General features: G+C 54.4%; 1 protein-coding gene across 1 annotated transcript; it reads left to right on the forward strand.

Annotated features, from left to right (window-relative positions):
* The first annotated feature begins 1,750 nt into the window (after positions 1–1,750).
* Positions 1,751–19,983, forward strand: KCNG1 (potassium voltage-gated channel modifier subfamily G member 1). Its single transcript, XM_031433615.2, has 3 exons — positions 1,751–1,997; positions 13,404–14,203; positions 18,334–19,983. The coding sequence occupies exons 2-3, from the start codon at positions 13,430–13,432 to the stop codon at positions 19,102–19,104; spliced, it is 1,545 nt and encodes a 514-aa protein (XP_031289475.1). The 5' UTR covers positions 1,751–1,997; positions 13,404–13,429; the 3' UTR covers positions 19,105–19,983.
* Positions 19,984–23,052: the final 3,069 nt, after the last annotated feature.

Consider the following 23,052-nt stretch of genomic DNA (forward strand, 5'->3'; position numbering starts at 1 on the left):
CCTGTCTCACAGGGACGATTGAATCTGTCCCATAGAATTGTCCTGAGCATTCCTCCAAAAACCAGCGCAGAAGCATGGTCTGTCTGTGCCAGGCAGTGTGGGAGATGCTGATAGCACATAGTCCCGGCCCTGATGGAGCCTGATGTCTGGTGGCCAGAGAGATAATAAGCAAGGAAAAAGGATACAAATGCTAATTTTCAGAAGGGAGAGGAAGGCAGGGCCTGACCCAGCACAGAGAGCTGTGTTCCTCCAAGTGCACTCCAGGCACCACCTGACCACAAAGCCCACACAGCCAGGCAGACCTCCTTTCCGACACACCCTCCCCAACACCCTCTCTGCTGTCTCTGCTGTTCCTCAAACACACCTCCCTCCCTCCTGCTGCAGGGTCATTGCCTTTGCTGTTCCAGCCACCAGGAAAGCGCTCTTCCCTGATCTTCCAAAGATGGGCTCCCTGTCCTTGTTCAGGGCTGAATGCAAATGTCACCTCCTCTGAGGTCTGTGTAAAGGGCTCTCCCTCAGTCTGCACCCCCAGCGCCCTACTCTGGCTCCTTCCCCGCCCTTCTCACAGGCTCCATTCGGAGGCCTCAGCGGTTTTCCTGGTTCTGCCTCTCTCCCAGCAGAAAGTAAGTTCTTGGGGCCAAGTCCTTGCAGTGGTGGCCTCCACAGCACCAGAGGGCCAACGTCTGTCTGTCGAATGAATGACTCTCTAACCCTATTGCTTTTCATAAGTCCTCTACAGCACAGCGTGGGCGCTCCCAACTCCGGAGCCTGCTCCCCACCCTTAAGGAAAAGGCCACAGGCCGGGCCCCCATCAGGGTTTCTTCCCGACCTTGCTTGGTTCTGTGATGGTAAGAAATGGCGGTAGAGACTGGAAGGAAAAGAGGAAAGGAGGGTGGGAGGCCAGCGACCCTAAAAAGCCGGCTCTGCGGCGGCGCCCTCTCCCGGGCGGTGCCCTCCAACCCAAACCCCAGCAAAAGTGCCACTCCTACCAATTCCGAGGCGAGGCGTCGCTCCCAGCCGGCGGCCTGTGCCGAACACGGGGACCCCAGAACCCGGTCCGAGTGCCCTGCGTCGATGGGGTGCGGGCACCTGAGCCACCGGGACTCCGGGGCCTGAAGGGAAAGGCGCCTGGTGCTGCACGTGCTGTCCCTAAGAAGTTGACGCTGCAAGGGCTGTGCAGTCCCTGGCCCTCAGTGGCAGGAGGGGCCCAAGGGCAAAGGCGCACTTGGACCTCCAGGAAAAAGCACTGAACTGGGCGCGTGGGCCCCATAATGTCGAAGCGCGTGGCTCGCGAGGCCCCGGGGCAGCGGAGCGTGGGGACTTTACGTGGCATGTTGGAGCGCGGGGCAGTGGCGCCAGGGGTCCGGAACCAGCGGGGCACTTGAAGCGCCAAGGGAAGCACGTGACACGGCGCGCGACCCCAGGAGGCCGGCGCGCGGCGCGTCGCGTGCAGCCCGAGGGCAGCGGAGCACGGGGAGCACGAGGGCGAGGGCGGGCGGGGCAAGGGGGAGAGGGGAGCGGCGGAGGCGCCAGCCGGGGCTCGGCGAGGCGCCCGGCGGTACACTGCGCATTCGAGGTGCCGGGTCCGGCGCTGGGCCGCCCGGACGCCCCGGGCCCGCTCCGCGCGGCTCCCCGCGCCCCCCGCCGCCGCCGCCGCCGCCGCCCGCGCTCCCCGCCCCGCTCGCCGCCCCTCCCTCCGGCCCGCCTCCCGCCCCGCTCCCTCCCTCCTTCCTCGGCGGCGGCGGCGGCGGCGGCGGCTCGGCGCTCCCCGCGCACTCGGAGCCCGGTGGGGACCGGGAGGCAGAGGCAGGTGGCCGCGGGGCCGAGCGCCGGGGCTGAACGGGGCCCGGGGGCCGAAGTTTGCCGGCGGCTCCGGGAGGCGGCGCGACCGGCTTCCAGCCCCTGACTGCGACTTCACCGGGACCCGCCGGCAGCCGGGGGACGGGAGCCGCGGCCCGGCCAACTCGGCTGAGGGGACGCCGTGTCGCGAACTTGAGGTGGGAACTTGGCGCGCTGCAGCCTCGCCAGGTGCCGCCGGGCGGGCGGACTCTGGCTCCGGGGGGGGAGGGGAAGTTGCACGTGTCCGTGGCCCCGGCTTCCCCGGGGGGGGACCCCGAAAGCCGACGAGGGCAGCGGCTGAGGCCACCGAGGACCCGGCAGCAGCTGTGGGCTGCGGCGTGGAGTGCGTTCGCCATGGTCACGGTGCCGGTCCAGCTTCTGTGCTTCCCGGGGGTCCCCGGGGTACGAAGTGACAGGGCGGGGGGAGGTCACCTCCTGGCTGTGGCAGACGTTTTTCACGGCCTCTCGGGAGGATCCTGGGAGGAGGGAGTGTTGGGAGGAGGTGGTAGAGGGGCGTCTGTCACTGGTTCATTCACTCCTTAGGCACATGATGGAGCATCCCCATCAGTGGGCTTTATTGACTCACTCATTACTGCCACAAACTTTTATTGAGCGCCTACTGTGTGCTAGGCGCTGGGGACTCCGAGAAAGCTCTGTTCACGGAGGGGAAGGTCGCTTCCTCAGCCTTCAGGGCTTCCCTACCCCAAGGGGCTCAGCCTGGATAGACTGGAATCTTTGGGTGAGGAAGGAAAAGAGAGAAGTTCATTCATTCATTCATTCATTCATCCATGGATTGGATAAAGATTGGTTGAGCACCTACTATGTGCAGCTCACCACACCAAGTGCCCAGCGTTCATTATTTCGTTCATTGAACAGTTAGTGAGGCCCTGTGCTGGGGAGAGAATTGTGAAAGAGAGGGATGGGATGGGGGCGGGATAGGATGGAAGCTGGCTTGCAGCTTGGAAAGCAGACCCCATGTGCATAAGCAGGTCACTGGACAGGTTGCAGAATGGCCTTTCCTCGGTTCATCTACTGCATTCATTCTCAAGGGGAGGGGGGAGGCTGGAATAGGTTGTTAGATAAGAAGAAAAGGTCTTTAGAAAACTCCTTAGGGGTGGGCAATAATGGGGAAGGCGTTGAGAAACACTGATCTTTCTAATGAGGGCAGGCTCCCACCAATGGGGTGTATTAGTTAAGTTGTCCATTCAGCAGGCATTTACTTAAGCTATTCTTAAGCTCAGAAAGGGTGTCTGGCACCAAAGTCACCAAGGTGAATGAGAGAGATGCAGAGACCCCCTTTGCTGACACCTTGAGATCAATGCAGGGAAGGTGAGAGGAGGGAGCAGGAACTGCTCTGATTCATTGTGTGTGTTGGACAGGAGTGGGGGCTGCTCCTGATTCTGTGAATCTAAGCAGAGGTTTAGTCTCTAGGGTGTGTTTGATACCCACACACACATGACTGCAATCAGAGACACTTTGGGGAGCCTCGCCAGAGCAAGGAAAGTTTGGTTCTGCTGGAGATTCGGGCCCAGTGCTGGAGCCAAGGGAGGGGCCAAGGCATGCCAGCTTTCTTGAGTAGACTTCTCAGGACCTGTCAGATCTAAGCCTGACCTGCAAGTTCTCTGTCTTGGAGCTCAGAGGCACCTGCTGAGCAGGGAGGGAGGGAAGGTGTGCTTGAAGACAGGTGAGGATGGCCCCTGGGGGTTGCCCTCATCACTCACGCCCTAAGCCAGCCCATTCCAGTGGAAAGATGTCTGTCTTGGGACACACTCCAAACCCACAGGGGACCGTGAGTGTACTGGAAAAAGACAGCCTCGATTATGTACCAAGGATTGATTGAGAACCCAGGCTGGGGGAGTCCTGGACTCTGAATGGGGCAGATCTGGGGGCTAGGGTCCCGTCCCACTGCCATTTTGAATTCTCTGCACCAGACACACAGCTGGGCTCTGGCAAGATATGAGGGGGTTGCCCCAGGGAACAAAAGAGCAGAGAGATGTGTCCTGGGTGCAGGGCTAAGAGACTCAAGCTGGGACTGAGGAATTAACCTCCAAGACCCCTAAAAGGTGTCTTGACTGGGCTGTCCTTTCTCCACATCCCCTTTCCGAATGTGAGGAAGAGACAAGATTTCCGGTTGCCAAAGATATAGAGATCTGGGAATCTACTCTTGGTTGACTCATTAAACCCAGAGATGGAGCCCCAGGGTGGAAAATGGCGGCTTGGAGAAGCCACTCTAAATAGAATTAATAAAAAGGGAAAGGCAAGTCTAGCTGCAAGCACTCAACCACCATTGGCCACTTCTGTTCTAGAGCAGAAGTCTAACAAAATCAGAGCCTACAGTGAATGCGCTACAGAGAGGAGCTGACTGGTGCCTCAGCTTCTCCCCTGCTCTGTGGGGACTGCCTCACACCTGCCTCCGGGGGCAGGGGGCACAACCCCTCTCTCCCTCCTTCCCCCCTCCCTTCCCGCCCTGCTCAGCACAGTCACTGCAGCCTTAACACTTCCTAGGGAAAAAGAAACGAGGGACTGTTTAAGCAAGTGTCCCCTTCCTGCTCCCCCAGGGTCCTCACTGCTCCCCAAGCCTGTTCTCAAATTGGAGGCTGCAAGGAGGCAAACAGGCTCCCACCCCAAAGCACCTCCTGGTGGAAGGCAAACGTGCACGTGGTGTTATCTTGCCAGGAACAGAGCAGGGAGGCTCCCCAGTCTGCCTCTGTCTTCTTTACGGGGGCGGGGGGGACTCTGGCATGTTCTCTCTTTGGGAGCAGGTGGGGGAAGGAGGAAAGAACCCAGCTCCCAGCAAATATATTTCCCCTTACCCAGTGACTGGCGCCCCAGCTCACAGGAAGGAGGACTGGATTGTAACAAGGGTGTACAGGAGGTAGTCAGGAAAGACAGATTCTGCACCCGGGCACAGCATCTCACAGACAGCCAGCATGCCAGGACCTGGGCCAGCCTAATGGCTGGATCCGTTTTGATTAACGTTTTAATTGAGGATTAATGTGGCATGACCCGCCTCTGAGTCAGCCCAGCCAGGAGCCCTGGCCCTGACGGATGAAGCTGCACAGACAGGGGAAGGGCTGTATGGAGAGGTGATGGGTCCCCGCGACACTCGCTCCAAGTCAGGGAATGATACAGGTTGGCCAGTGTGGTGGGAGAGAAAGGAGCCAAAGCCCATGGAGCTCAGGAGAGAAATGCCTTTTTTTTCTTCTTAAGAAAGTTGCATTGCACGTGATTAGTTTCCCGCTGCCACATGTTACCACCAGTTTAGTGGCGTAAAGCAACACGAATGTATTACCTTCAGTTTGGGGGAATGGAAGTCCAAATGGGTCTCATCAAGGGGTCGGCAGGGCTGTGTTCCTTCTGGGGGAGCATCCGTTTCTTTGCCTTTTCCTGCATCCTTGGCTCCTGGCTTCACGTCACTCCAACCTCTGCTTCTGTCATCACGTCTGTTTCTCTGACTCTGATCCTCCTGCCTCCTTCTTATATGAATCCTTGTGTTTGAGCCCACCAGACAATCCCGGGTCATCTCCCCATCTCAGAATCCTTGATTTAATCACACCAGCAAAATCTCTTTCGCTGTGGAAGGTAACATATTCATGGGTTAGATTAGAACATGGATGTCTTTGAGAAACCATTCTACGACCATAGGAGCGCGCCTCGTCAGCGTATGTTACTGATGGGGAAACTGAGGCCCAGCCGAGTGAGTGACGTGGCTTCAATGCCAAGTGAGAGGGAGAGCCAGCACTGAGGTCCAGCCGTCTGGAAGGTGTTGTCTGCTTCACATTCCTCCTCTAAGAAAGGAAATGCAAGGGGAGGGGCGAGCAGGGGAGGTGCCAAGCTTGCTGCACAGAAGCCATTCTAGCAAACAGAGCCCTTCCAACATGCCGGGCACAGCTCCAAGCGCTTAGGAGGCCAGTGCAGTGATGACCCCAGTTCCCAGTTCACAGCTGAGGACATCCAGGCACAGAGAGGTGAAGTTACTTTATTTGCATAAGGCTGCACAGCTAGTAAATGCTGAACCAGGCAGCCTGGTCCAGGGGACCACACCCTCACCCTCGCTGGTGCCTGTCTGCACCACAGGAGAGTTCTTCTGCCCAGAGACCAAAATGGCAATCCGGAACTTGACAAAACCAGGAGTTTTGTTGTTTTCTTAACTCTCTTCTTGTGCAGGTGCACAGTAGGCATAAAGATGTTTCCCCAGTTGCGGGCAATTGCCTGCTTCTCCCCGCTCCCCAAAGACTTTTCAAAAGGCTGTCCAGAGAAAATAGAGACAAGAGACCTAGTCTCTGGCTTGCTGCTGCTGGTGGGCTCCCGCCTCCCCGCCCCCAGGATCCCACGATGCAAGGAGGCATTAAGATGCAGAGTCAAAGAGGTTTGCCTGGAGTCCCACAGACCTCGATGGAGTCTGGCTTCATCACTTATCCGGAGTCAGGAGTTTTCACTTCTCAAAGCCTCAATTGCCTCATCTGTAAAATGGGGGTGTTAATAGTAATACCTGCCTCTTAGGGAAGGACGTGGGCTCGTGCAGTTAAGGCTCTTCCACAGCGCCTGCCACTTAGCGTGTAATTAAGGGAGGCTGGGATGGGTGGTGTCACAGCACTGGGAGTGGTTCGAGCGCTCTCTGCATTCCCCCCTCCCACTCAGAAGAAAGACCGAGAGCTCTGTCCTAAGGGACGGGCACAGGACTGGAAGAGTGAAGTTGAGAGAGGACAGCAGTTTGTTAAAACCCCAGAGAGACCCAAGAGGTGTTTCAGCAGTTGGGATCAGCACATAATAGTTTGTGGGACCCTACATGTCCTTGATGGGATGTGGCCACGGTGATGAGCAATCGGGTGATGGTGATCATACCTGCAACAAACCTCCGTTCACCAGATGCTCAGAACAGGCCACTTACCCCGCTTTAGAGGGAGGAAACAGGCTCAGAAGAGGGCCGGCGACTAGTGGATGCAGATGGTCGTATCAGGCTGAAGGGTTATTAGCAGCAGCAGCAGTGATGGCCAGGCAAGCCTCACTTAGACCTTCTCCCACCCTGCTCCCCACGCCTGAGTCCTGCCCCCCCAGGCCCTGCACCCCGCCCTCAAAGTCAGATGCTGACACAGAGCAGCCTCCTTGAGGGGCAGGGGGACCTGCCCCTCAGAACTCCTGGTTTAAATGCTCTCTGGAAATGTGTACTCAGCCTCCGTCATAGCTTCTGAACATCACCTCTCTCCCAGGAGAAAGGAGAAGAAATTGCATGGGGAGTGTCAGCAGGTTGGTGGGCTCACGAAGGGGAATTTGATCCAGGCAGGCCCAGTGCAGGTTTTTCCCTCCAAGCAGAGGGTTTCCACTTCTCCAGTGAAGTTCCCCTAGCGTGGAGCCTCCCAGAACCCCAAGGAGATTTAGAAGTTGGGCCGGGGGCTCCCCACCAAAGCCCAGAGCAGCTCCTTCAGCCCCAGGCCGAAGATGGTCTGCAGGCATTCCTGGCCCCCTCCCTCCCCTCTCGCTCACACTTCAGCAGGCTCTAGTTTTCAAACATGCCAGTTCCTGGGGGCCCCCCATAGGGATTCTGATTGAGATGGTCTGGGAAGGAGCCTGGGAATCTGTATCTCTACGGAATCCAGGGAGATTCAGAACCTGGTGGCTTGATTATTTCCATGCTCTTCTTTTTCTTTTTTTTAAAACCTGGACTAAAACCCAGAGTGGTGCTAACCACACTCTGTACTTCCTACCTACCACTCTTCATCACTGGCCTGTGCCAGGCCGTCTTATTCATTGTCCCCTACATTCCGGTCCCCGAGCTTATTCCCCTTCCCCGCACCCCCCCAGGCACCCTCCCTGTGGTTGATACAGATCCTTACACGTGCTTGAGTCTTTGTAAAATATGTCATGTTGTGTGTGTGTTCATTTACATAAATAGCATAGTGCTATAAACTTCTGTTTCGTTTTCCACTCGGCACCATGCTTCTAAGATCTAAATGTGTTGCTAAACCTACATCTAGTCCATTGCTTCTAATTCCTGCGCAACCTACAGGAGTCCGCCATCTGCATCTGCCGCAGCTCTCCTGTTCATGTCCCCCTGGGCTGGACACTAGAGGACCTGCTAGCACCAAAGCAACACAGGATGCACATTCTTGTACCTTGTTCCTCGCTTGGACCTGAGTCTCCAGAAGCAGATCCTGAGTCAAGGATCTAAGTGCCAGTAATACATTATGGACAATGTCTATCACAACCCCTGCAGACCCGGGTCTGGGGAATATAGGAGTGGGGTTCCTGGGTCTTAAGGCACCAATATCCTTCATTCCCCTCAGTATCCCTGATGGCTTTCCTGGAGGCCAAACCAGACAGCACTCCCTCCAGCATCGGGCTCTAAGGGTCAGACAGTGCTGGGTTCCAGTCCCGCTGGATCAGGTCAAGAAAGGAGTCACCCTTGGCTGATAGAGGGGAATGACAGACCGCCCACCATAGCTAATAATAGCAGAGCAGGCCTGTGGAGGGTCCACTGTGGGGCAGGCATTGGGCCAAGCCCATTACCCATGTCAGCTGCTTTAGTCCTCACCATAACTCAAGGAGATAAGAGCCATTCATATCCCCATTTTATAGACAAGGAAACTGCATCTCAGAGACAGGACAGGACTTGTCCAAAGTCACAGAGTGACTGGCCTTGGACCCTGGTCTCCTGATTTCAGAACCGGGGGACCTTCTGCTTCTCCAGTGTGGGGTCATCAGTAAGCTGTCCCCCGAGCTGGAGGACAACCAGCTTTTTCTCAGCACCCCCTGTAGCAGATCACCCCTGTAGCAGATCACCACAGATGGAGTGGATTAAACCAACACAAGCTTACTACCTCACACTGCTGGAGAACAGAGGTCTAGCAGGGGGCTCACAGGGCTAAAATAAAGGTGTGGGCAGGCTGTGTTCTTTTCTGGAGGGTCTCGGGGAGAGTCCATTCTTTGCCTGTCTCAGCATCTTGAGGCTGCTGGCTTTCCTTGGCTCGAGGCCCCTTCCATCTTCAAAGCCAGCATTGGCCAGTCGGGCCTTTCTCAGAGCATTGCATCACTCTGGGACACTCTCCTGCCTCTCTCCGCCATCTTTTAGGGACCCTTGTGGTGACATAGGCCCCCAGAGAATCCAGGAAAATCTCCCCACCTCCAAAGAAGCTGAGTAGCAACTTTACTTCCATCTGTAACCTTGATTCCTCCCTGTCACATAATCTAACATATTCACAGGTTCCAAGGATTAGGGTCAGGACATGGACATCTTTTGGTCAGGGTTAGGGTGGGGGGGAGAGGCATTACTCTGCTGACCATACCCCCCAGTAGTGTCTACCTGCACCCCCACTTGGGCCTGGGGTGGAGGGCAGCTTCAGCGGGGAAGTGGGCACTGGGCATGGGGGACACTGGCCTCTGGGCTTCACCACATCTCTGCTAGCCTGACCCTCCTGCCTTCTCCAGCTCAGCCAGGTCAAAGCTACCAGCTAATACCACCGTGTCCCCTCCAACACACATAATCATCAGGTCAGCTGTGGTGATCTGACACCATCCATCTGTCCATCCATGTGCGAGGCCCCCATCCCTGCTCTCTTTTTGAGATTTGCCCCCACCCTCTCCTGTCCATCATCCCACCACCTGGAAAGACTGCCTCTAGCTCAAGCCTCATCATGGCGCCACCTATCTGCCAGCTGGGTGAATGGCACCACTGGAATCCTAGCATCCTTGCCTTTCCCCCTCGCCCGCCACACTCCAGTCCTGCAGCAAATCCTATCAGCTCTTCCTCCGAAGTCCATCCTGAATCCACGCAATTCTTCAGACCCCTCCACTGGTCTAAATCTCGATGGTCTCTTTCCAGAATGACTAGAGGGGCTTCCAGCCAGGTCTCCCCAGCCCACTCTGACTCTTCTCCTGAGGATGCCTCACCCACGTAGAATAAACCCCAGCCCCATCTGGCTCGTGCCAACCTCCCCACGCTCATCTTCTCCCACCCTCCCCTCACCCACTCATCCTGGCCACTCGGCCTTCCCTTTGGTCTTTGACCATCCAAGCCCATCCCCAGACTGGGGAGCAAGCTCTTCCCACTCCCTCCACCTGAGACACACTCCCCAAGGTCCTCCCAGGGCTGGCTCTGCCCCAGGGTCCCTTCCTCTGAGAAGCCCTCCTGGGCCTCTCCAGCTAACACTGACCCCCAGTCATTTCCCATCCGTCACCTCGTTCTGTTGCCTTCACAACACTGCCTACAGCGTGAAATGATCTCCCCCAGTAGAAGGTCACGTCCGTGAGGACAGGGGCTGGGTCTGTCTCGTCCTCTACTGTGCCTCCAGACCTAGCCCATCCGACACGTGGTAAGTGTTGAATGAATGAATGACAGCTCCCTCAGGACTCCTCCTCTTCCTCATCCCCACCATCACAGCCCCTTTCTCCAATGGCTTCCTTGTCCCCAGCAGACATACAGACCCTCAGAGGCAAAATCACTAAATTCCACCACGCTCTAGAACTGACGGACCTAACACTACAGGGAAAATTAAAAAGATCAGCCTTTTTGTGAGGGTGTCAGGCTAGGTGGAAAGTAGCATTATTTTCCAGAAGCAGGACTCCGGAGCCTGCCTGACCTATGAGCATGCAGAGCCTTCGCCCCACACCTGTCAGACCGGGCAACCCCTAGACCAGAGGCTCGGGAGAAGTGTGCCCATCCTTCGTTTAGTAAACTCCAGCCTCTGGGCCTCCCTCCCCAGGGACCTCTGGCCCCCCGTGTACAAGCAGCCTGAACAAAGCATGCTTTTCCTCTCCTCTCCTTACCAAACAGTCTCCTGAGACAGGAGAACTTTCCAAGCAGGAGGCCGAGGCTTTAACTCACACAGGTCACAAGAGAAATAAATGAGGAGTCGTTAATCCCTCCAGCGGAAAGCAAGGAGGGTTGAAAGGAGAAAATCCTGCAAGGAAAGAGGTGATTACAGGTGGAGGGGGTTCACCAGAGCGCCCCGGGGCTTGCAGGATGAGAGGAGTGTGTCTGCCTCCATCATCGTTCTTGCCAAACAGAATGTCGGATTTTTTTTTTTTTTTGGTTTGGTTTTTTTTTTTTTTTTTTTTTTTTATCTCTTGTCTTTGGTGGCAAAGATAAAGCAGCAAAGCTCAAAAGCAGTAGCACTAACATGAAGTGCCTAAAAGCGATCCTTCTCCGAGGGATTCTGGCAGGCTTTGCCTGAGGAGATGAGTTCCAATTTTAGGTGAAGTTATAAAACACTCTTAAAGCTTTAAAATCAAATCATCTTTCTTCAAACACAGGTGTACCCTAGTTTTCCAAAACCTGATCTGTGAAACTGTAGCTTTCCCCAAAGCTGAACGAGTGGAGGGGTGTTTGCTTTTGTAAAAGAATTTCTGTTAGGAAGGAGCCCCTTTGGAATTTGGAAACCTCTGTGGCTCCTGTTAAACACTGTTTCTCATCCACGCAAGGGTGTGTGTGTGTGTGCGTGTGCGTGTGTGTCCCCTGGACACGTCCATAGCACAGATGGACACTCAGGGTTTCCATTTGGAATTGGTAGACTTTGCTGGTACCACCTGCATCCATGGGGGATGGATGGTGAGTTTTTTTTAAAGCAAAGTATTAGAGTCCTTTTCTGTGGATCATCTTAATTCTGGAGAGTTCTGTTGCTGTAGTCTGGGGGTCTCAAACTGAAATGCCTCCAGGAGCCAGAAAGGAAACATACATGAGACCATACATAGAGGGGGGTGTTGAAAAGACACCAAGGCAGGGTGGGAACTGTGGCAGGTTGCAGCAGGCATGCCCAGCCTAAAAGGGGAACTCAGTTCTCAGCTGGAATTTAAGCCAAATTACCAGATCGTCTGATTTCTCAAGATAAATGAATTTTTTCATGAAATTTCTCCATTTTCAGAATCTTCTCCAAGCCGGGCAAAACATTTGTGAACCAAATGCAGCCCACAAACTATTAATGAATAAGCCGTCTCATCCTAGTAGCACAAACCCTTAGCTTTGAGGGTTGGGAAGGAAGAAGTCTGTGTAAGCTGATATTTTGACCTCGGTTTCTCAGAAGTGCCCCCACCGTGTTGGCCTCCCCGACAGGAAATGGACTCATTTGTCGAGCACTTGGCGCTTTTCTGCTGCTGGGCACAGGGACTGAGAGATGAAAAAAGCACTTTCCTCCCCCAGGGAGCCAGCAGTCTCCTGAAGGAGCCTGGCTGGCACACAGACAATTCTGAAACAGGGTGGCAAGTAGAGTGAAGATTTATAGGGGTGGGGATGACTCTTGATTTAGCTGGAAGAGCCAAGGAAGGCTTCCTGGAGGAGTGAGCGTGCCTGCCCAATTCACTCCTGTAGCCTCAGGATGATGTTTGCTGAGATATGAGCAAACACAGCACTGTTGTGATCACTGTGCATTTTTGGGGGCACTGTCTCTTATTTATGGCAAGTGATATCAGTTTTCCACGTATGGAAGGAATGCAAGGTGTCCCTTTGTGTTAAATACTATTAGTAACAGTAGACAGCAAATACTGAGTATCTCCCATGGCCCAGCCACTGCTTATGTACATAATTCAGTGAGTCCTCTCAGTAATCCTATGAAGTAGGTCATGTGGTTATACCTGTATTACAGATGAGGACATTGAAACACATTAAGGTTGAGTAACTTAACCAAGCCACATGGCTCCAAAGTCTGCATGTATAACCACAACACCAGAGCTTCTCTGCCTTGGCACTGTGGACGCCGGGGCCTGAGTCTGGCATGTGCATCATAGCATTTTTGGCAGCAGCTTCATCCCCTGTCTGCTCAATGCCAGTAGCATCTACCAGTCATGACAACCAAAAATGCCTGCAGACATTGCCACGTGTCCCCCTGGCTGAGAACTACTGGTCTACACTAAACTGCTTTCAAAACTAAATAAATACCAAAAACGTTAGGCAAACAAAGTGCTAAGTAGATAACAGTACAGATATTGCATGACGGTCCACTAGGTTGTCAGCTCTGTGGGGTCAGGGACCACGTCTGCTTCTGTACATGGCTGTGAACCCCCAGTACTCAGTGCCTGGCCCCTAGTAGCACCCAGTGTATTTCTGTGGTGTGAGGGGTGTGGTGTAAGTGATGTGGAGGAACCGTGACGTTTGGGAGATGCTGAATGACAGTGTTGCTGTCTTCACTCTTCAGTGAATATCTTAGCTCGAGCTGCTGTAACAAAACACCTGGGCTGGGTCACTTCCGCAGCAGGCATTTACTGCTCACAGCCCTGGAGGCGGGGAGTCCGGGATAAGGGTGCCATGTGGTCGGTTCTGATGAGGGCTCTCTTCCTGGCTTGCTGACAGCCACCTTCTCACTGTGCCCTCACGTGGTGGAGAGAGAGCGAGCTCCATGTCTCTTCTGCTCCTTATAAGGGCACTAATGCCACCATGGGGCGCCACCTTCATGACTTCGTGGAAACCCAATCTCCAAAGGCCCCACCTCTTAATAGCATCCCATTGGAGGTTAGGGCTTCCCCCTGTGAATTGGGGGGAATACAATTGAGCCCGTCGCAGCAAATGCCTGCAGAGTCAGCACTGTCCGCTGAGACTCGGGAATCACTGAGGATCTTTCCCCTCTTCTCCCCGCCAGGCCTGAGAGGGATGTGAAGGCCCAAAATGACCCTCTTACCGGGAGACAACTCTGACTACGACTACAGCGCGCTGAGCTGCGCCTCCGACGCCTCCTTCCACCCAGCCTTCTTCCCGCAGAGCCAGTCGCTCAAGGGCGTCTTCTACCGCCGGGCCCAGCGGCTGCGGCCGCAGGACGAGCCCCGCCAGGGCGGCCAGCCCGAGGACCGCAGGCGGCAGATCATCATCAACGTGGGTGGCATCAAGTACTCGCTGCCCTGGACCACGCTGGAGGAGTTCCCGCTGACACGGCTGGGCCAGCTCAAGGCCTGCACCAACTTCGACGACATCCTCAACGTGTGCGATGACTACGACGTCACCTGCAACGAGTTCTTCTTCGACCGCAACCCGGGGGCCTTTGGCACCATCCTGACCTTCCTGCGCGCAGGCAAGCTGCGGCTGCTGCGGGAGATGTGCGCCCTGTCCTTCCAGGAGGAGCTGCTCTACTGGGGCATCGCCGAGGACCACCTGGACGGCTGCTGCAAGCGCCGCTACCTGCAGAAGATCGAGGAGTTCGCGGAGATGGTGGAGCGGGAGGACGAGGAGGACGCGCTGGACAGCGAGGACCCCGACAGCGAGGGCCCGGCGGAGGGCGAGGGCCGCCTGGGCCGCTGCATGCGGAGACTGCGCGACATGGTGGAGAGGCCGCACTCGGGGCTGCCCGGGAAAGTGTTCGCCTGCCTGTCAGTGCTCTTTGTCACCGTCACCGCCGTCAACCTCTCCATCAGCACCTTGCCCAGCCTGAGGGAGGAGGAGGAGCAGGTAAGAGCCCGCAGCTGTGTGCGGGGAGGCTGGCTGCAGCCAGGGAAGGTCTCCGAGGACAGGAACTAAACGGTCTGTGAGATCACTCTCATCCCAGAAGTCCACATCCTTCTCACCTGCACTGCCACCTCCTCCAGGAGGCCTTCCCTGACTGCACTGTCTGAGTAGCATCCTGGTCCCTCCTGACATTGTGTTTACATGGGTGTTGTCCATCTCCACATTCAAACTTGAACGGCAGGCCCATTCAGGTCAGTGCTGTGCCCCACCCTCCCCCCCAACATTGTCCAGCATGGAGGAGGCACTGGGCCACTCTGCTGAATGAATGAGTGAACGGACAATGTGATTCATGATATGACTGGCCCCAAGCATATGACATAAACCAGATACCATCAAAATTAATTTCACTATCCTCCATCCTTTCTCAGCTCAACTTTCCTGATTCCTTTGTATAAAAATATCCCAGAAACATTTTCTGGGTCCTGAATATAATTTTTAATGGTAAGTATGTGTGTGCATTCAAATAGTGAGCAATTTTTTCTGTTAAATGAGAGAATACTGGTAAAGTGGTTCCTTCAGGGCCTTCCAGAGTGTGTGCTCAATTAGCACGCAGTTAGTAGGAGCCAGGAGCTGGGCGGCTGCTCGGCCTGCAGCTTACCTCCTCAGTGAGTCTTCCCACACCCTGGTATGGGAGGTGTTCACACACCCACTTGACAGATGAGAATGCTGAGGCAAAGCAGCTGGCCCAGACCCAGGTCTGACCGAGTCCAAACTCTAGCTTCTTAAACATGGACTTATGGGTCCCATGTGGTAGCCAGGGACCTCATATAGCCCCACAGAAGGGTGTGATTTGTCCACACTGTGCTCCCGCAAATTTTGATTCGGTTGCCAACGTTTAAGAGTCATGTTTTTTTCATTTAAAAATTCAAACTCTCAGCTTCTCTTAACATTTATACAGTCAGGCCCCCAGTCCTGCACGGCAGCTGTTGGTGGGAGCTGAGTCCACGAGATGTGTGTTCCCCGGTTCAGCCTCCTTGTGTATGAGACCCTCCAGCCTTTGAGTTGGGACCCTTTCCCCCAACGTGGGGGATCTGGAAGTCTCAAGACAGGCAGAAAGGTTCAGACAGGTACCAATAGGAGAAATAGGTATGGTGATATGAACTCAACATAAATGTCATGCCAGCCAGCATTTATTGAGCACTGGCTGTGTACCCTGCATGTGCTAAGCACTTTACATGAACTCTCGGATCTAACATTAGAACAGCTCACCACGTGAGGGTTTTTCCACACACATATATTATGGAAAAAGTAGCAATAGTGTTGCATTTATAACTCACAGGGAGTCCCTGCCCCTTTTTAAAAAATACATTGAATTTTTAAAACCAGCATTGAGAAAACAGCACTCAACCAGTAAAATGAACTTTTGAGAAGCATATAGGGTAGTGATGATGGGGGCAGGGCTAGAGCCAGATGGCCTGAATTTGAATCGTACTTCATCTGGCTGTGTATCTGTAGGCAAGTTACTTAACCTCTCTGTGCCTCAGTTTCCCAAAGCATCCAAGGGGCTGTGAACAGGCTCACTGCACAGCGCTGTGAGGATTCGATGAGTGAGTCTACGGAAAGTGAGTGGACAATGCCTGGCAATGTGCAAGCAGGAAGCGCTAACTGTAAGGATGCTATGTGCCTGCCAAACGAAGAGAGGGAAGATGCTTGTCATTTGACACCTGTCTGGAAGTACCTGTATTTAGTGTAGATATCCTCTTAGTGCCAACATATGTCATCCTAATTTTATCAGGAAAATACTGATACAGCCAGTTTTATTCAACTTCTGATACTTGCTTTAAAAAAAAAATACCCGGCCTTTTTCAGGATTCAGTGAAAATGCCATTCTTTGACTTCATTTGGAAGACCACTGGAATTCACTTTCAGTTGAGCACATAGTTGAGTACCTTCTGTATTTAAGCACCAGAGGGCAGACAGGGTGACCAGAATGAGTCTTCCAGCTTCAAGGAGCCTCAAGTCTATTTGGGGGATGGAGAAAAGGACAGTGACACTCCAGTGACTATAAGTATGAGACACAAGCCGAGGGACTCTTGTGAGAGGCCAACCAACTGTGCTGAGGATACCCGTAGGGGACGCATTCCAGGAAGGCTTCCCAGAGGAGGGGGCTTCCTGTCCAAGAAGTCTGAGGCCTCAAAACCTCACCCATTATTAGTTCATCTTTCCAGCCTCTAATGTATTCCTAGAGAAAAGCTCTTATAGCAGGTCTGGTAGAAGCCAGCTGTGTCAAGGAACCGGCAAGATGCCCCAGGCCAGAACCGTTTCTGCCTTCCCTCTCTGCCAAAGGTCCTCTTGAAGTTGAGGTCCAAATCCACTGGGGACAGTCCACTGTCCAGATATATTGCAGACTAGAGCGACAAGCTGGCAGCCTGTGTGGCAAATGCAGCACACAAAGGTGTTTGAGTGGCCCATAGAGTGTTTTCTTTGTATTGAATTATCAAATCACGTAAAACTCAGGAGATTTCATGTAAAACTGCAGCCTCTCTTGAAAACTTCCAACCACAAGACTGAATTCACCTGGGGCAGCCATCAGGGGGCGCTGAGCAGGAGAACACCGCCTCCACCCCACCTGGCCCACCTCTCCCATTTTTCCCTTTGCCTGCCTGGCCTTGACTCAGCATCCCATCTAAGCACCAGTCTAGGGCTCTTCCATCCATCCTGGTAACAAACATGAATTGATCACCTGCCACGTGCCGGGCTTTTCCAGTCACTGGGTTCCCTAGAGCGAACAGGACACAGGCTGTCCTGCCCTGTAGGGCTACAGTTTTCTGGGGCAGGGGGGCAGGGAGTGGGATGGGGCTGAGATAGACAATAAACATGAAAAATAAGTAACTTATAAAGCGTATTAAAAGATGATGAGCATTATGAACAACCAGAGCAGGATACAGGGAATCAGGTTACTGAACAAAGGAAGAGGGGAGTTTTTAAACAGCAGGTCACACAGGGCCGCCCTGGGAAGGCGACAGGGAAGCAAAGAGCTGGAGGAAGGGAGGGCAGAGTGACGGGATGTCTAGGGGAAGAGGAATCCTGCAGGGAAGCAGAAAGTCAAGGCCGAGCTGGAGGGTGAGCCCAGGGTAATGGAGGGACAGTGAGGAGGCCCCGGGAGCTGGAGCAGGTGAGCTAGGCAGGCAGGGGGTGAGGAAGTGGGAGAGGTGGTGGCCTGGCCAGGTGTTCCCCAGGTGGAGCTTGAGCTACCTCCCTGAGCCATGGAGGATGCTCAGCAAGGAGGGGCAGGATCTGATTCTTGTTCTGAGTCCCTCTGGCTGTGTGTGCAAAAGGGACCAAAGGGACCAGGGCGCCCGGGGAAGAGGTGCCAGTTGCAGAGAGGATGGTGGCTGGATCAAGGTTGGGCCAGTGGACGTAGTGAGAATTAGTTTGATTCTGGAATCATTTTAAATGAAGAGCCAATGGGATTTTGTGAGAATTACATGAGAGGTGTCAGGATAAGGCCAGGTCTGTCCTGAGCAACCAGAAAAATGGGATTGCTGATCACTAAAAAACGAACCCACAGGTGAGTGAGTGTGCAGGCAACCAGGAGTCCAAAAAGACTAGATGGTAAATGTTCTCCAACATACACAAAAAAAATGATAATCATGTGATGTGATAGAGGCATTAGCTAATGCTGTGTGATAATCATGTTGCAATATATAAATGTATCAAATCAACTAGTTGTACACCTAAAATTTGTACACTGTGTTATATGTCAATCACATCTCAATAAAAATTAATGTTAAACAGAAAGAAATCAGGAGCCATTTTGGGGACACAATGAGTTTGAGATACCTATCAGACACCCCCGGAGGCAGCCTGTCTGGGGTGTGGAGTTCAGGGTCGAGGTCTGGGCTGCAGAGAGGTTAGAAGTGGTCAGTGTCAAGATGGTGCTTCAGGCCCTGGACTGGACAGGATCACCCAGGGAGCGAGCATAACTAGAGAGAGAGGACCCATTGCTGCAGGGCAGGGACAGGCTGAGACAGGCATCGTGCCCAGACCACCTTTCACCCAGGTAGCCCAGCACCCCACCCAGGACAGAGCTCCATGCTGACCTCTCCTGTGACCTCTCCCCTCTGTCCCAGGGCCAGTGCTCCCAGATGTGCCACAACATCTTCATCGTGGAGTCCGTGTGCGTAGGCTGGTTCTCCCTCGAGTTCCTCCTACGGCTCATCCAGGCGCCCAGCAAGTTTGCCTTCCTGCGGAGCCCGCTGACGCTGATCGACATGGTGGCCATCCTGCCCTACTACATCACGCTGCTGGTGGACGGCGCCGCCGCGGGCCGCCGCAAGCCCGGCACGGGCAACAGCTACCTGGACAAGGTGGGGCTGGTGCTGCGGGTCCTGCGGGCGCTGCGCATCCTGTATGTCATGCGCCTGGCCCGCCACTCCCTGGGGCTGCAGACGCTGGGGCTCACAGCCCGCCGCTGCACCCGTGAGTTCGGGCTCCTGCTGCTCTTCCTCTGCGTGGCCATCGCCCTCTTTGCCCCGCTCCTCTACGTCATCGAGAACGAGATGGCCGATAGCCCTGAGTTCACCAGCATCCCTGCCTGCTACTGGTGGGCCGTCATCACCATGACAACTGTGGGCTATGGAGACATGGTACCCCGGAGCACGCCCGGCCAGGTGGTGGCGCTCAGCAGCATCCTCAGCGGCATCCTCCTCATGGCCTTCCCTGTGACCTCCATCTTCCACACCTTCTCCCGCTCCTACCTGGAGCTCAAGCAGGAGCAAGAGAGGGTGATGTTCCGGAGGACCCAGTTCCTCATCAAAACCAAGTCGCAGCTGAGCAGCATGTCCCACGACAGTGACATCTTGTTTGGAAGTGCCTCCTCGGACACCAGAGACAACAACTGAGCCCAGACGACACACCCCACCACAACCAGGACGCCCCCCAGCCCTGCCTGCCCTCTGTGGCCTGAAGCCATCGCCATCACTACCGAAGCCTTCAAAGGCACGTGCTGCTTCGGAGCACAGCCCTGGCATAGGAGGGACCAAGCCACACCCCAGGGAGGATGCCCCACCATCCACAGGGGGTCCCTGGTCCTCTGTGCCCAGAAGTGAAGCCCAGCACACAGCCCTGACGGCCCCTCTGCCCGCCCCAGCCCCCATACCTGTTTCCCTCATAAGGAGATGGCTTGTTCTTCCCGCCATGTAAATAACTTGCCCAGCAGAGACTTGCTCCGTGGGGCTGCCTGGAGAGAAAACACAACGGCAGCAGCTGCACGTCTGTCTTGAGTGTGGACCATGTTCAATTAAAGAAAGCTGGTGAAACAGAAAGAAAAAGCCTTCCATGGGGCTCTCTTAGGAGAGGAAACTGCACCTCCCTGCAAGGCCAGCCAGTGTGGGTACCAGAAGTAAAAGGGCCTGTTTCCTTGGGTCCTTCACGCCTGGTGGGGATGGAGGAAAAGAGAGAGGGCAGAGACCTCTGGGGAAATTGCTGCTAAATACTGCAGTCCCTCGTTCTTCTTTCTCTGATTCCTCTCGCCTCTGGGCCTCTCTTTAGCCCCGTCCCGTCTCTCCCATCCGCTGTCCTCTTTTGCACCTTAAGGCCTGTATCTCAAACTTTTCCCCCAAGGCACCCCTAACAGCCAAGTGGACACCAAGTCAGCATTGCTGACTCAAAGGTGAAATCAGTTAACTATATCTTTAAAAAAAAAAAAAAAAGAGTAGTGTGGATTTTTTTATTCTACTCCACATTCATTTTAATATTTGGGGAAAAAAATGCTTGAAACCATTTACCATTTACATTCACCTAAATGTAAACCTAGATTACATTAGGTTGATGCTTTGGGAGGGTGGACCACAGTGCCCTGGGCCGTCAGAGAGCACAGTCTGAAGCCCCCAAAGGCCTCCCTGTGCCACCCAAAGACCTCCAGAGCACCCTCCCGACCAGGAGCACCTCCAGACCTCGTGTAGTGTGGGTAAAGTGTGGTAGAGAGGGAACCCCAGGCCAGCCCACCAGATTTACCAGCTCGCAGGGATCAGAACCCCTCTGTGCCAGTCTGGGGAGCTTGCCTCACCCCCACGCCCATCCTCACCCTCAGATACAGCAGCACTACTTTCTTCTTCATCCCAGCCCCCTGCTGTCTCCGCCCCGGCCCAGGCCCCTCCTCTCAGCCGGCTGCACAAAGCAAGCTGTAAAACAAATCTGACCCCCTCTCGGCCCTGCCTAAGCCCACAGCGGCATCCGTCACACTGAGAATAAAACCCAAACGCCCAGCATGGCCTGGGCCTGCCCCCCTCTCCAGCCCCATCTCCCACCTGTCTCTCTCTTACTCACTCCACGCAGCCACGCTGACCTCCGAACTGCCCTTCTGATGCACCCAGCCCTTCACCGCCCTTCTGATGCACCCAGCCCATTCCCACCCCGGGGCGTCACACAGTCAGATCCGCCTGCCGGAAACACCCTTCCCACAGAACCCAGCGTGGCGGGCTCCTTCCCATCCCCTCGTGACCACCTCTGTATAGAATCCGCTCCAGCACCCCCACCACCGCTCTCTGTCCCAGCTTGTCTTCTCTATCCACTGATGAGCCCTGAAATTGCTTTTATTTCTCTGCTACTGACTCATGGTCCATCTCCTGCCCAAGGAGCTCCGTGCTGTCCTGGCAGGGGCTCAGCCACACAGCTCATGGCTGACTCCCAGCACCTAGCTCAGTGCCTGGCACCCGGTAGGTACTCAAACCTTGGTGGGATGAGTGAAAGAACAAAGGGAAACAAGTAAAAGGACCAGAAGGTAGAAAGGCTTTCGCTTTTAACTTGGGGCACCAGAGCTTCCGAGTACCTTTCTCTTTCCATTTCTCTCTGGGGGGAGGCGGGGCCCCCTCTGTACAGGATACACGAGGTGATGCAGAGTGGAAATAGCATCAGAGTCACGAGGGCCTCATTAAAGGCTCCCCTGACACCTGTTTCCAGTGACTCATGCCTGAAAAGTAAGTTCTCTGACTAATTAGCTCTCCACTCCCCAGTGGGTGTCAGAGCCGTCACGATAATAACACCTTAGATTTATGGAACGCCCTTTTCTCCCCTTCCAAGTGGCTAAGAGAGACAAGAGGCAATTGAAAATGATAAACGGACAGAAATGTGACACACAAAGAAGTTTCTAATGGAGCCTTTAAAACTCAAGGAAGTGGAAGGCAAATACCCTTTGGGGTGGAGGAGGGAGCCCTGAACGGCTGTGCTGGGAGGGGAGCCCTGCCCCACCACACTGAAGGCAGAGGAGGAGCTGAGGTCACTGAGAGTCCAAGTTTATGGCATCTTGTCCAGATTCCAGTCACCGCTTGTTGCCAAGGTAGGGGCCCAGATGTGGGCACCTCTCAAGACTTCCCTTGAGAAGGGAGGGTATAGCTGAGTGGTAGAGCGCATGCTTAGCATGCACGAGGTCCATCTTCAACTTGACCATTGTGGCATTTCCACTGTTTTTTAAGCAATATGAAGTCCGATGCAGAAGCCCAGCTATACATCGGATCACATCAAGGCTGTTCTGAATGAAGTGTGGGGGCACCATTCCTCCCCCTGCACCCGTGGGGCCTCCCCGTTGACCCTGGTACAGGCAGCTGACTCCTCATAGCCCGGGATGGTGAGTGAAAAGCATTGCTCTAGGTGAAACAGCAAAGCAGACCTTTCCCAAGTTTGTTTTATTTTTTAGGGCACGTGGTCATCCCCCTTCTCCAGTGATCTCAGCGCTTCCCTAAGACTTACAGTGGGGGTTTGGGAAGGCCAGAGGGCGCGGTGGAGTGCAGCCACTGAAGAGAGTCAGGGAAGGACTTTCTGAGGAGGTGACATTTAAATGGGGGCCTGGAGGAGGGGGAGGGGGCCCTCAAGCAGAGGGGACAGCCAGTGCGAAGCCCAGAGCAGGGAAGACCCAGATGTTTCCCCAGCTGTGGAGGGAGCCTGTGGGCTCAGAAGCGTGTCCCCTTGAGGAGCATCCTTCCTCCCAGGGAGAAAATTCAGGTCTGCAAAGTAGACACTCTTTGAGCAAACATTTCCAGAGACCTTGCTCTGAACCAAGCCCTCTCAGAGCAGCTGGGGGCACAACAAACAAAAGGAACAACAGAACTGGACTCAGTCCCTGCCCCAGAGGTACTGATTACTTAATGGAGAAATAGACATGAGACTAAATATTTCTGCCCACATGGGATGATGGGGGTGCAGGCCCAGGGAGCCGTCGGAGAATCGAGGAAGACATCAGCAAAAGAAAACAAAACGTTCACTCTGATCTGCGTTTGCTAAAATGGCTTCATATATGTTTTCCTCCAGAAAAAATAAACAGTCTTCCTCGTAGCACCAGTTTGCCTAACTCCCTCTCTCTCAAACTGCTCTCCACCCAGTCCTGCAAGCTTATATCGAGGCTCTGACCACTTAACCTCCTCCAGTGGTCCAGCCCTCATCCTCTCCAATGTGGACTGTTGCTGGAGCCTCCTCCTTGGCTTCCCTGCTCTCCTGCCTCCCCTCCCATCTGTCCTCGGCACAGCAGCAGAGGGACCGTCTTGGAACACAAGTCAGATCACACTCATCCTCAGCTCAGAGTGGCCCTCCCCCAACCTGGTGACGTTCCATCCCCCTCGGTCAAAGCCAGAGTCTCTCCCGGCCCCATCTCCCTGACCTGGTCTCTTTGTCTCCTCCTCATCTCTCCTTTCAGCTAGGCCAACCTCTGTATTCAATGAACAGACCGAATACAGTCCCACCACAGGGCCTTTGCACTTGATGTTTCCGCTGCCCGGAAGACTCTTCCCTAAGATATATCCACTTGCTCCCTCTCTTCATTAGGGTCTTTACCCAAATGTCATGTAAACAGAGAGGCC

Source organism: Camelus dromedarius, chromosome 18 (genome assembly GCF_036321535.1).
Source record: "Camelus dromedarius isolate mCamDro1 chromosome 18, mCamDro1.pat, whole genome shotgun sequence".
Lineage (NCBI taxonomy): Eukaryota > Metazoa > Chordata > Mammalia > Artiodactyla > Camelidae > Camelus > Camelus dromedarius.

Bases quoted from the DNA above. Each gene is read 5' to 3' on its own strand.
- KCNG1 (XM_031433615.2), top strand. From the start codon at position 13,430: ATGACCCTCTTACCGGGAGACAACTCTGACTACGACTACAGCGCGCTG. The intron at 14,204-18,333 runs GTAAGAGCCCGC...CCTCTGTCCCAG, and splicing joins TGAGGGAGGAGGAGGAGCAG to GGCCAGTGCTCCCAGATGTG.